The sequence below is a fragment of the Cyprinus carpio genome, chromosome B3 (assembly GCF_018340385.1).
Source record: "Cyprinus carpio isolate SPL01 chromosome B3, ASM1834038v1, whole genome shotgun sequence".
In the NCBI taxonomy this organism is placed as follows: domain Eukaryota; kingdom Metazoa; phylum Chordata; class Actinopteri; order Cypriniformes; family Cyprinidae; genus Cyprinus; species Cyprinus carpio.
In genome coordinates this window covers 27906947-27921086 of record NC_056599.1, presented here as the reverse complement: position 1 = coordinate 27921086, position 14140 = coordinate 27906947, and the positions used below count along the sequence as shown (strand labels likewise).

Below are 14140 nucleotides of genomic sequence, written 5' to 3'. Positions count from 1 at the left end.
TTTATCAAAGCCATAATAGTCATTAACACGAATATCAAGTTTTGAATTTCTTAAAAATTTCTAACATCTATCTTACGACTAAAAGAAATTCACCATTCACTTAAAATGTTGACTTTCTGCTTGGCAGTCGCTAAGACTGAACCAATTCACTCATCTTCACTCGCGTCACTATTCTGCTAGTTTTTCTACCAACACAATAGCACAACTGGTCATAAAAACAACATCAACTTAAGAAACAAAAAATTTAAACCAAAAGCAAAAAAAAAGGTCACAAAACATGGGGGGGGGAAATGAGAGGAAAAAAACGTTTCTATAATAAAATTAAATAGCAACAGCACATTTAAAAAACGTTTCTGAAATAAAACCTCTAATGCACTGCAATTGCAAATCCAAGTGAAGTCCATACATACACACATGCATTGAGAGACATTACTGATGAGCAATAACTGCCTTGATACAACCAATTGTGCCCTGCGCTTGTGTTGCCACCTGGTGGTAGGAGGCAAACGCTTACAGTACTGGGCATTTTTGAGTATTCAGCTCTGCAATAAACCCAGAGAGCACCAGCGACTGCCTGGACACACGTCTACAGTGTCTACAGTCTAGTCCATATTGTATAATATGAAACCTGAGCTCTAGACGTGTTACTTTTACAAATGAGTCGGGGAGGTTTTGGAGGTATTACACAAACAGCAGCATTTCCCCAACAACTATCTAATATTTAACCATAAGCCACTGTCATGACAATCCACTCTGAAGGAAAAAGAAAAGCAGATGGATTCAGAGAGAGACTGTGGCCCAGTGGAGGAGCTCCACACACACACACACACTTGACGTCATTCGACTGCATTACAGTACATTTTTGATAAACGATTGGGTTCAGTCTATATACACCAGCCCAGTGAAATGAGGGCCGGTTGAGGTAATGAAATATATATATGAAAAAAAAAAAAAAAAACATTTTTTTTTTACAACACTGCACATTCCCTAAACTCTCTGAAACCGCAGTTTTTCGAAAACACTCATGGACCAGATGGCTCGCTCATGTCGCCATGAAACCCACGCATCTGGTCCGCCAAACACAAACACCGAACAAGATGGACAAGACGACAATAAATTAAAAAGAGAAAATAAATAATATTCAATCTATCTTCTCTGCCTACAGAGCCTCGCCCAATCAGAGAGCGGGATGCTGATAGCGCTCTTGTTTGGTCCTAGGAGGGGGGCGGGACCTTTGGGAAGATGCTTCAGGTGGGAACGGCACAGTACCTGTCATCACGAGACGCCACTATCTCGAAATCTCGAATGCATTTGCTCAGGGATCATTTGCACAGGGTGCTTCATAAGAAATGTTGAGAGGTTCCCCCCCAAAAAAAGAGCAAAGAAGAAAAAAAAAGCTCAGGGATCTAGAAAAACTGAGTGATATCGGACAGAAAGGCATAGAACGGAAAGGGGAAGCAGTAACAAAGTAAGAAGACTTAAGAACTTTTGGTTACCAGAATTATTTTCAGAATAAAACCTAAGAACCCAGAAAAGGAACACAGTGATAAAAGTCTATAGACAGAGTTTGGAGATACAGCGGCAGATTGAAGATGGCCGCGGGGGCGATGCTATGGACATCTCATCTGTTAGTGAAATCATGGTCAGCGCAGTCTCGTCATTTGCATTAATCCAGATATCTGTATTGCACAACATTGACGTTGGCTCAATCATATTCAACAGTCCATTTTCTTTTTTACTGTGGAAAATTCTATTTCCCAAAATCCTCAAGCACACAGTCAGTATAAAAGTGTTCTCAGCAGCATCAAAAGCATTATTCATCAGTGTCGTGTAAGTGGATCTGGAAAAAAAAAAAAAAGTGTTTTTCTTAAAATTCCCATGTCGAATTGGAATGAGTGCTGAGAGTTAATTCAAAAGCATGTGATCCATCTTCATCTCCAAAGCATGCTTGCTCCTATGATCCACATTTCCCAGAATCCACCTCATCCCTCATCTCTCTTCTTTCCTTGATACTTTTGAGGAATGCCAGGCTGTGGATCTGATATAAAGAAATAAAAACAGAAATAAATGGTTTTTGGTAGTTTTTTTTTATGCCGGTATGTGGATTGTTTTTTGAAGTATTTATTTTTTGTTTTATTTTTTATTTTTGTTTTTTTTTTTAGCATAAAGTATTTTATTATGATGAAATGATTTATGCTGAAGCACTTTAATGAAGTCTTTACTACCTTTCTGGGCCTTGACCGTAGTAGTTGCGCTGCTGTCTATGCAGGGTCAGAAAGCTCTCGGATTTCATCAAAAATATCTTTAATTTGTGTTCTGAAGATTTATTAAGGTCTTATGGGTTTGGAAGGACATGAGGGTAATTAATAACAGAATTTTCATTTTTGGGTAAACCATCTCTTTAATAACTATACAAAAAATTGTTTTTATAGAGACCACACTGTAACATCACAACCATAAAATAAATAAATAAATATATTCATTCTTATTATTATATAAATAATATGTAATCTGTATATTATGGCTTATTTCCATTGCGTGGTACAGCTTGGCTCGGCTAGCTTGCTTTTCCACTGCAGTTAGTATCGCTTCAAAATGGGTTGGATTATATACTAGTTGCACCACCTCTACTGCTGTGACAGTGTAACTGTGATAACAAATGCGCAAAAAAAAAAAAAAAAGACAAAGGAGCCAGACTTTTAAAAAAAGAATATTTAAAGAAAGTTGTTTAAGTCGTGCGACCGATACTGTGGTGGCTGTTGCTGACAAGTTAAATCTAGCGGGTTAGGTGTCTTTTGTCGCAAATCCAACGATGCTAATAGAAACGGTTATCTCTGACCAATCAGCGATCTGCAGTGTTAAGACCAAGCGGCAACCTCCCGCTCTCTCTCGTGAAGCCATTAAGGAAGTGACTAAAACTGCAGAAAACCGCTACAGCCTGGCTCCAAAAGGAAGTCAGTCCCATAGACCCCCATGTTAAAATGCCCAGCTTTACAGCAGGGAAAAAAAACATGTTTACAGCCTGGTGCAAAAAATTATTTTGGTCTATATAGCTAATTTTGCCCTTCATGACAACTGTGACGGAGGTGAATTTTTTTTATAACTCATTCATTTAAATTTTATTAAGCCTTAAAGTTCTGAATAATTAAGGGCGTGGCCACTTGAGTGACAGGTGGATTGCTGCTGCTGACACTGCCGTCGAGCTAGGTGGGCGTGGCTTCAGCAACCACCTCCCGTCTTTTTGTCCATTTTTTTATTATCTGGGAGTGATGAGCTGCCAAGATGGCAACGGCCTGCTCCGCCCACTTTGAGCTTCAAAAACGCTCTTCAGAAAACTACGGGTGACGTCACGGGCATAACGTCCATGTTTTTATACAGTCTATGGTTAAGACGTCACATTTTAGTATCGGTGCAGCTCGCTTGGAAACTCAACCGAGGTGGTACGATTTAAGTGTGCCGTACCGCGCTGTACCATGCAATGGAAAAGTGTCAAAAGTGAACCATACAAAGCCGCACCATGCAGTGGAAAAGTGCCATTATATGCAGTACATAAATTAGAGTAAATGAAATGCTACATACAAATAAACACAACAACTTCTATTTTATCCATTTCACATTTGTTAACAAATATGAAAAGAGACAATGGCTATGTGGTTTTCATTTATGAATAAGACTGGGAAATTATCGCTCCACTTCACATTGTCACATGAAACTTCAGCTTGTTTGAGATGCATGCAACATCGTCTCAGACTGACAGATAAAATAAATGGGAATTTTCTGAATTTTGAGCAATTTGTTACTGCTTTGTACAAGTTGTTATATTAATTATAATTCAAATGCATTTTTTTTTTTTTTTTTTTTTACCAAAATTGTATTGTTGATCATTGTTGAGAGGGGCCCCTTTTGATTCATTTTAAAAAAGGGCAGGGGCTACAGCCCTGTTTCATTTTTAATTTTGAGTGCATATACTGAGAAAAAGAGACGAGTTGTGAAAAAAAACACTTGTTCTTATACTCACCTGATGAAGGTTTTGAAGGCTGCACTCTGGGGATTGATGCACAAAGGCACTCGTTTGCCTTGCTGGTGCTCTGTTATAAAACGATGGATGAGCTCTGAGACGAAGAGAGAAAACAGGTCATCAAAATAGGTCCTTCATGTCAAAAGATGATGGAGATTTAATCGTAACAAAGCGCCAGAGTGAGTCACCTTTGCCCTGCCAGACGGAGTGCATGCTCTGCTCATAGTTGTGGCTGAAAGGTCGATCCGCAGGCGGCTCAAAGTCTCGGGTGTACACCCTTCCGCTCGGCACAGAGTAACAGCACTTACACATGCAGGTGTGGTACCGCAGACGACCCTCATCCAAATACGGATGAGACAGAGCGTCACTGCCTGAGATGCGCTTAGCCTATAGATGGAGACACACACACATACCATTACCTGAAGAAGAAGAACTGAAGTCATTTTCACTCCAAAATAATACCAAAAAAAAAAAAGAAAGAAATTAATACTTTGGACAAAGACACATTAAATTGACCAAAAGTGACAGTTAAGCCACTTGAATGGTTACAACAGATTTCTTTTTCACATGAATGTTGTTCTTTTGAACATATTAAAGGAATCCTGAAAAATGTATCACAGTTCCCACAAAAATATTTAGCAGTGCAACTATTTTCAACAGTGATAAGACAATAATAAGTTCAACAGCAAATCATCATATTAGAATGATTTCTGAAAGATCATGCGTCATTGAAGACTGGCGTAATAATGCAAAAATTCAGCTTTGCTATCACAGGAATAAAATCTAAACCATGTATTCTAAACTGTAATAGTATCAACGATGACATCAATCATGATTCACTATATTCTCATTACTCATCCAAAATTATATCGAAGGCACAATATGTAAGATTTTAATAATAAAATTGCCAAAAACTACTTGCACAGTTGTGTATTTATGTAATCCCAAAAGTTCCGAAGGAAAAAAAAAAAAATCTAAATATTGTGAAAATCACCTTTAAATTTGTCCAAATTATGTTCTTAGCAATGCATATTACTAATCAAAAATTAAGTTTTAATATATTTACCGTAGGATATATACAAAATATCTTCATGGAACATGATCTTTACCTAATATCCAAATAATTTTTGGCATTAAAGGAAAATCTATAATTTTGATCCATACAATGTATTTTTGGCTATTGCTACAAATATACCCCAGCAACTTAAGACTGGTTTTGTGCTCCAGGGTCACATATTTATTTTAACAATGTGCTTTATATGTAAATGTTATGAAATACAAATACAAATACAGAAGTGTGTATATAGCCTCAACATAACTATTTTAAGTATAGGCCATAAATAAATCACACAAAAACATAAGCCAAAATGCAGACAGTTATTGTGATCTAGAAACGTCATACTCACTGGATCAAAAACTAGCATGCGGCACAAAAGATGAACAGCTTCATGTGTTGCTCCATCTGAGAGCATGTACAGAACAGACAGTGAGGGCTAAGAGAGAGAAAGCACAAATAAAAGTTAGGATATTGTATTTGATTTGAGGACAGATTTGTGCATTACATCTTTATGGACTAATAAATCGTTGTAAAGGAGGGTACTGAACTGGTTTGTGGGGTCCTCTAAGAATGTGCGCTCGTGCTCCTTCACACGCGGATGCCATGGCAGAAAGAGGAGGAGTCCCGAGCAGATCAGTGATCAGATCCAACTGAGAGAAACAGAGAGAAGGAGAAACACTTTAATACACTATTTCTCAAAATCAAATTAATTAAAAAGACCTCATTTTCAGCAAGATTAAAGTTTATATTAAAAAAAATAAATCCTTTAATATATAGTAGCAGTACATAAACTTTTGAGGTCGGTATGACTTTCTTAATGTTTTTTGAAAGAAGGCTCATGTTCACCAAAGCTGTATTTATTTGATCAAAAAAAACAAAAACATATTTTGAAATGTGTTTACAATTTGAAATAACTGCTTTTAAATGTAATTTATTCCCGTGATGGTAAAGCCTAATTTACATTATTTCATTACTAATTTTCATTATCTCATTATTTAATTACTCCAGTCTTCAGTGTCACATGATCCTTCAGAAATCATCCTAATATGCTGATTTGGTGTTCAAGAAACATTTTTAAATCAATGTTGAAAACAGCGGTGCTGCTTTTGTTTCTGTAAATGGGATTTCCCCCCCAGATTTCTTTAATAAACAGTCCCCTTTTTAAACTTTTGAATGGTAGTGTACATTATTACCTGTTGTATGGGGCTCTGAGCCTGGAAGAGAATACGTCTGCCCAGCAACTCTGCGAAGATGCAGCCTACAGACCATACGTCTATAGATGAAGTGTAATGCTGGCATCCCATCAGAACCTCTGGAGCACGGTAATACTGCGTCACCACCTCCTGGGTCATGTGACGAGAAGGATCCGGCTCCTCCACACGCGCCAGGCCAAAGTCACAAATCTAAACGAGAAGGAAAAGTGACATCTCGCTCTGCCATTATTATTTGACTGAGCACATTTGATGTGCACATTACCTTCAGCAGACAGTTGCTGTTGACCAGCAGGTTCCCTGGTTTGATGTCTCTGTGCAGAATGCCTGCAGAGTGCAGGTACTTCAGGCCTGCGAGAAACAGAAAGAGGACATCTCATAAAGGACACTGACACTGACATAAAGGAAGAACATATCACACAACAAAACGCCAACTGTGCTAATTAGGAAATTAATACTTCCTGTACTTGCTAAAACCAACACCTGTGTGGTACTTTGCCTTCACTAGTTCATGTCATAAGATGAAGCTGAAAGGCAGGCACACAAAACAAAATAAAAGGAAATATCTAAAGGATCTGGGGCTTTTTCATAAGAATAAACATATTGTTTTTAATCCAGCCAAATTGAATATATTAATATATTTATATACACACACACACACCTGAAGTTTGTGATCAAAAGTGACAGTAATGTTACAAAATGCTGTTCTTTTAAACTTTATATTCATAACATGATCTTAAAAAACAGTTACTGGTACTGTTTCCACAAAAATATTGATAATGAGAAATGTTTCTTCCAAGTTCCAAATCCTCATATTAGAATGATTTCTGAAAGATCAGAAACTTTATTGAAGACATGCTGAAAATTCAGCTTTGCCATCACAGGAATAAATTATTAATAAATATTAATATAGAAAACACGTATTTTATATTGCAATAATTTTTTTCACATCATTGCACATACTGAATTTCTGATAATAAATGCAGCTTGGATGAGCATAATATACTTTCTTTCAAAAACCTCTAACAAACCTTTAACTTTTGAACAGTAGTGTGTTTAAAATAAAACCCTAACTAAAATAACGATAAAAACCATAAAATGGCCAGAGTGGACAAGCACCAATGAAAAACCTGTGAAATCACACATCAATCTCATCTACGGGTACAATTACTCTTGCTCTCCACTAAGAGTGTGGCAACATTAGCACAACATTTTATGTACAATCATTGCATGATTTCAGATTTTGGTATTCAAAACATTTCACAAGTATGACTCCATTAATATTATCATCCCTACTCCAGATTCATTATAAACACAGCCTCAGCTAAAAGCTTCACCGGACTCGCCCAGCAACAAGAGGAAAAATTGCCCCAAACAAGATTAACAGTTCACTGGGATTTTGCTAACAAATTTTATTTTCAGAACATAAGATTAAAGCTTCTCAGGATGATTACAAGGTCAAAGATAATCCCATTCTGCAATACAGGCACATAACACTCAAACTTTCATCTGTCCTGATTAAATACTCCAGATTCCCAAAATTAAAAAAAGAAAAGAAAAATGTAATCCAAAAGTGACATATGCCCATGTGAACTCACCCCTGAGTATCTGGTAGAGGAACACCTTGATGTGATCGGTGGTGAGAGGCTGAGGGGAAACGATGACTTTATGTAGGTCACTCTGCATGAGCTCAGTGATCACGTATCTACAGACCCAGTTAAGACAACAACTGACCTGCAGAACACCTACAGCCACAATAACAACTTCTACTAGATGCTAGTGGGCTGCAAAATGATTAATCGCATTCAAAATAAGAGTTTATGTTTACATACTATATGTGTGTGTACTGTGTATATTTATTATGTATATATAAATACACACACACACGTATATATTTTTCAAATATTTGTATGTATATTTATACTTGTATATAATTTATATTATATATAAATATTTTATATATACATTTTCTTTTATACATGTATGTGTGTATTTACATATACATAATAAATATACACAGTACACACATATACAACCCTCTACGGACACCTTGGCAATTAAATTGCTGTTGGCTAGTAAATTTTTTGGTTTACTCACCAGACTGATACACACACACACTGTACATACATACATACATACATACATGGCACAGCTTCTTAAATCGTAGCTTCTTAATCAGTCAATCAAGCATTATATTAAGATATTTTGATAATTAAGCACTATTTAATGATATAATACTACTACTAATAACATATACAAGGCACTAAGGATTGATGGACTGCTGGGTTCATGAATATTAATCATGTTGTCTGTGTTCGGTCAAACTGCTTTGCTGAAATCAAAACAGGGACGGTAATAGATGAGCGCCAGCCAATGAGATTGCCGTTTGCGCATTAGCCCCGCCCCCACTGCTTGCTGCTACTTCTGCTTGCTCCTAAAAGCTGAATAATTCTAAATGAACTCCATTATTTTGACAGAAAAATACAAAAAAGAATATGGTTTACATGTAGAGCGTCGATTCAGCGTGGTATGTAAGAGAAGACTCACGCTCTCTCTGTTTGCATGTGTGAGAAACACAACACAGCGCTCTCAGCAAAGCAGTAGCCCCTCCTGCAGAACACAAGATCCAGGGGGCGTGGCTGGATCCACATCATGGGGAAAGCAGTAGCCGGTTTAGGTATATGTAAGGTGGGAGGAGTTGGATCTGGATCCAACCACGCCCCTGGATCTTGTGTTCTGCAGCGAGGACCAAAGCAGCGGCGAGTCATGCGCCTTCACACCGGAGTTTACGGTACATCAAATACAGGTGCGCTGCACATCCATTGAGATGAACTGAAATATCACAGATCGCTTGATGGAGAGTGAAACTCTGAAGCGATCAGTCAGAGTGTTCGGTGAATGAAAATATATCTGTGCTAAAGTTATACTAGCCTCCGTGTAAAATCTGAGAATTTATTAGCCATTGGCTAAAATTAGCCATCATTTAGTCACCCAGAGTGAAGATTTACTCACAATGTAGAGGGATGCATATAGTATGTAAACTAGTGCTGTCAAACGATTAATCGCATCCAAAATAAAAGTTTTTATTTATGTAATATATGTGTGTTTGTGGTGTATATTTATTATGTATATATAAATTAACAAACATACAGTGTACATTTTGAAAAAATTTACATGTATATATTTATATTATATATTTATATTTTATAAATAAATTTTCCTTTATACATGTGTGTATTTACATATACATAAATATACACAATAATATACATAATAAATATACATAAATACTTTACTTGCATTATGCACTTCCTAACACAGCTACTTGCAAATTTACTCGCCAAAGCTAATTTTCAATTGTATTTGACGCTTGGCAGGGTGTTACTTTTGAACGTTGGATGCAAACCAGGACATTCATAAATTAATAAGTGCAAAAACAGCTTCACATTATGCACAACCGGAGTTAAAAATAAATACTAGCCTGTGCTGTAAAAATTAATATTATAAAGACTAAATGTTCCAAATTCTGAGTCCCTGCAGAACAGCAAATCCACATATATGCAAGTTACATTCAATATTAATACACCAATTTGCTAAATCAGCTAAACTCTTTACACAGTATCTTCCTTGTCTTCACATGTTTGGGTCATATTCTGGTCTGCCTTTACTCAATGTCTACCACTTTCACATTGATAACAAAGCACAACACTGATACACATGCAAATACAGCTACTGCGGTTAAACGTTATACCATCTGCCACATGATATATACCGTCAAACACTCCTAATGGAAACAAATCAACTACCTAAAGGGATAGTTCAGCTAAAAATAAAAATTCTGTCATCATTTACTCACCTTCAAGTTGTTTCAAACTTGTATGAGTGTCTTTCTTCTGCTGAACACAAAAGATGATATTTTGAAAAATGTGGGTAACCTAACAGTTGCCGGAAACCATTGACTTCCATTATACTTTTTTCCCATAATATGGAAGTCAAAGGCTGTCAGCAGCTGTTTGTTTCCCAACGTTCTCCAAAATATCTTCTTTTGTGTTCAGCAGAAAAAAAGAAGCTCACACAGGTTTAGAACAACTTTCTTCAGATCAACACAGAAGAAGACAATCCACCTCTGAAGGTCATATGGGTTACCATTGTGTTTCTTTCTGTGGTTTTTTTAAGCATCAGCTTTGGGGGTCCTGTACACTTGCATTATATGGACTAAAAAAAAAGATTTTTTTTTTTTTTAAATCTTTGCTTTCAACTGAAAAGTCATTAATCTGGGATGGCATGAGTACAAATAAATAATGAGAGAATTTTCATTTTTGAGTGGACCATCCCTTGAATCCCTTTAGTACTGAGGCATGAAGAGAATAAAAGGTGAAGCATGAGTCTGAAGGATACATCTCCTCAAAGCAGTCGATTTGTGGAGGTTGGAGAATGTCCAGGGCTGACAGCACCTACCAAAGCAAATTCCCATCATTTACAAAAAACATGCAATCAAGTTCCAAAACTGAAAACACACACAATGTCTTTCACAATAATCCCATTCTCTCTTTTTATGGCCACCCACGCAAGCGAGCTTCCCTTCCCCACCCGCAAAACTTACATTGTCATGTTTAAAGAAACACAGCATCCGGAGTTCCCTGAACACACGTTTGCAGGAGACCAGGTTCTGGAAGACATTCGGCATTTTCTTCAGAGCCACCTTACGCCCATCCCGAGGGTCCGTCACAGACCTATCAATGCAAAAGGATAGCCAGAGTATGTAATATAACACCACTGCCAAAACTTTGGGGGTTTGGTCAAATTGTAATGAAACTTTAAAACACACTGAAAAAGAATTTTTAAATTGTAAACATATTTTACATCATAAATCAGTGTGCCAAGATGACAGCGGGACTTACCAGACCACCCCAAATGCACCATAACCGATGGGCCGATCAGGCTCCATTTCAGCAGGACTTGGTACCTCACTTGCTGGGTTACTGTGAGGTTGCGGGATGGCTGCCCCTCCGCCTGCGCTGCCCCCGAGAGACGCCGGGTGTCTGGGAGTCCCAGCGGGTGCGTTGGGTCCGGTCGGATTTGGTGTTGCGCTGAGACCCGTTGAGGTAGTGCCGGTCGTGGTGTTGACACAAAAATACTTGTGGCCTAACTCTGATCCAGGGAACAAGTTACCACACACTGTTGGCCGAGAGGATCCATGGAAAGCCATCTTGCATGATAAACACAGGTGAGGAATTATCATTAAAGCGACTGTCCACCAATTCTGTCAGCATCTGAAGAATGCTTATAACCAGACAGCTTCAGTTCTCATTGATCTCATGGTATTTTTGGTCCACACAATGGACGTCAATGGGAACTGAAACGGTTTAGTTACCAGCACACAGTAACATATACATTAAATTGTTTTCCATAGTAAAAAAAGAAAGCCATTCAGATCTGGAGTGACATGAGGGCGAGTAAAGTATGACAGATTTTTCCCTTTGAACTATCCCTTTAAATTGATTACCTGTAGTCCAAAAGTATCTATAAACACAAATTTCTAAATTATGAGACCAAACTATGTACCTAACTGACAGAAAATCCTGGCAAATTTACTAGCCAAAGCTAATTGTCACTTGTATTTGGCGCTTGGCAAGGTGTTAATTCTGGACCCTGGATGCAAACCAGGACATTCGTAACAAATTGATAAGTGCAAAAAACAGCTAAACTTGAGATGTACTAAAATTACAGAAAATTCCCACTAAATTTTCATGGAACACAAAAGTAATAAAACAGGCATCATCCATTGAAAATCTTCACATTCTGTTGAAACCCATGAATCTCAATTAAATGCCATTCATCACTTTGCAACATCAGTTCTCGTGTGTGTGTGTGTCATAACCGAACTCCAAGTCTGAATATGCAGAAGTGAAATGACAATCAAAATCTGCATTGCAGTTTCCAGAGAAATATGCCTTTTATTTTTGCTTGCTCCTCATACAAAGTTATCACATGACTTCAGAATGTTGGGGAGAAATATCTTTTGACATTTTGGGGGGTTTAAAAACTGTGGTCACATTAAAGCTTTACATAACACGTTATATATTATATGTTATTATATATTATATGTTTAAATGCATGTATCATATAAATGTAACTATTCCTTTCCTTTTGATGTTGTGTGAATAACATGCACTATGGTAATTTGTTAAGGTAAAGACTTCCTCAACAGTTAACCAGTCCAAAAAGAATTAGCTATAAATACATAAAATATTGAACCTAAACATATAGATAAATATTAGGAAATAAAAACAAGCTGTAGAGCCAGTGTTCACTTCCTGCAGCCGCATTGCAACAGTGCAGCTCACTCAGAAACATTTCTAGACCAAATGCACGCCAAAGGTTGATGCACTTTAATCATGTGCTCGGTCGGTGGTCTGACAGATCGTTTCTCTATAATATCAGTGTGAATAGCCTGCAAAAACTTGCGCTTGCAACACGTCTGGGAAGTTCACATCAGTCCCGTTCCTCATCTTTGTTCGCAAGCTGCTCTTTCCTCTATAAACCCGAGCTAACAAGCTAAGTTACCCTTGTGACTCGCTACAAGGTTAATATTTATAAGCTGCCATTAGCCCTTCCACATACCACAGTAGCCTGTATCTCAATCCTCTACATTTTTTTGTTTAGTCTGATAGAATTTCAAGCCAGTTAACTCTAATAATAATGTAGCTAACGCGACCTCACCAGCTGTTCCCTCCGGCTAGCTAGCTAATTAATCTGCTCCGTGACCTATATATGATGTTTATATGCACAAATGGTCTATTTCAAAGCGAAAATAATAACAAAGTGAATAGGGTCCAACCTAACGCACAAAGCAAACGAAACACGAGCTGTAACTCTTGACAAAGGCCGATAATGTCGTTTTGTTGGCTGCAGATGTTTGTAAAGTTAGCTTTAGCACCGTGGCTAACCTCTCGGAGCGGACGGCGGCGGAGCTCAGATCTTCATGACGGACGCGTGCGGATCGCAGCGCTCTCCGCGCATTTCTGCCCGCTTTAAATCCTTCTGCTGCAGCTGACTCCACACCTGAGCGGTCTCGCCGTGTTCCTCTCTCTCTGGTCTGGAAATCAGCTGTTGGAAATAGCGGCGGAGAGGGAGAAGGAGGAGTTGGAAGAGAGGGGGAAGGAGTGAAAGAAAGGAGGGATGAGTGTGTGGGGGAGGGGAGGACCACCGGTGTAAACAATGCGAGGGACGCGGTTTAACCGATCACGGTCTTCTGCTAATTATACACTCACTCACCCCGCTTTACAGCAACAGGGTGCAGGTTACGGAACCTGAAACTTTTTTTCTTAAAAAAAAAAATTTGATAAATGAAAACAGGTGCATCACCTTCAGGAAATATTATTAGTTTTAAGTTGTTTACTAGAATCTGAGACTATAAAATTGTGTGATGCACAATTATCATCTCATCGTTTTTGTGTTCATTTTTTTAACAGAGTAACAGGCGGGGTAACAGGTTTGAAAGGTTGAGCTTGATGAATGCAGTTAATACAAAAATTTGTGTAGAAACTGGAAGTGAAACAATATTTGCTATATGGTCCCATTATAATATTACAAATTAAGAATTTATTACACACACGCACACACACACATATACAGGTGCTTCTCAATAAATTAGAATGTCGTGGAAAAGTTAATATATTTTAGTAATTCAACTCAAATTGTGAAACTTGTGTATTAAATAAATTCAGTCCACACAGACTGAAGAAGTTTAAGTCTTTGGTTCTTTTAATTGTGATGATTTTGGCTCACATTTAATATTGTGAAACTCGTGTATTAAATAAATTCAGTCCACACAGACTGAAGAAGTTTGTG

General features: G+C 37.7%; 1 protein-coding gene across 1 annotated transcript; it reads right to left on the bottom strand.

Annotated features, from left to right (window-relative positions):
- Positions 1-1841: 1841 nt before the first annotated feature.
- Positions 1842-13483, bottom strand: LOC109062396 (serine/threonine-protein kinase NLK2-like). Its single transcript, XM_042720601.1, has 12 exons — positions 13237-13483; positions 11188-11495; positions 10890-11019; positions 10685-10740; positions 7885-7991; positions 6552-6637; positions 6269-6478; positions 5624-5725; positions 5425-5511; positions 4207-4405; positions 4019-4112; positions 1842-2038 (listed from the first exon to the last, which is right to left on the bottom strand). Exons 2-12 carry the CDS (start codon positions 11493-11495, stop codon positions 1990-1992), a joined length of 1428 nt encoding a protein of 475 aa, XP_042576535.1. The 5' UTR covers positions 13237-13483; the 3' UTR covers positions 1842-1989.
- Positions 13484-14140: the final 657 nt, after the last annotated feature.

Excerpts from the sequence above, each read along its gene's own strand:
- LOC109062396 (XM_042720601.1), bottom strand. The coding sequence starts at position 11,495 with ATGGCTTTCCATGGATCCTCTCGGCCAACAGTGTGTGGTAACTTGTTC. Across the intron at positions 10,741-10,889 it reads GTTTCTTTAAACATGACAAT|GTGCTGTCAGCCCTGGACAT; the intron begins GTAAGTTTTGCG and ends TTGCTTTGGTAG. Across the intron at positions 7,992-10,684 it reads ATCGACTGCTTTGAGGAGAT|ATACGTGATCACTGAGCTCA; the intron begins GTATCCTTCAGA and ends CTGGGTCTGTAG.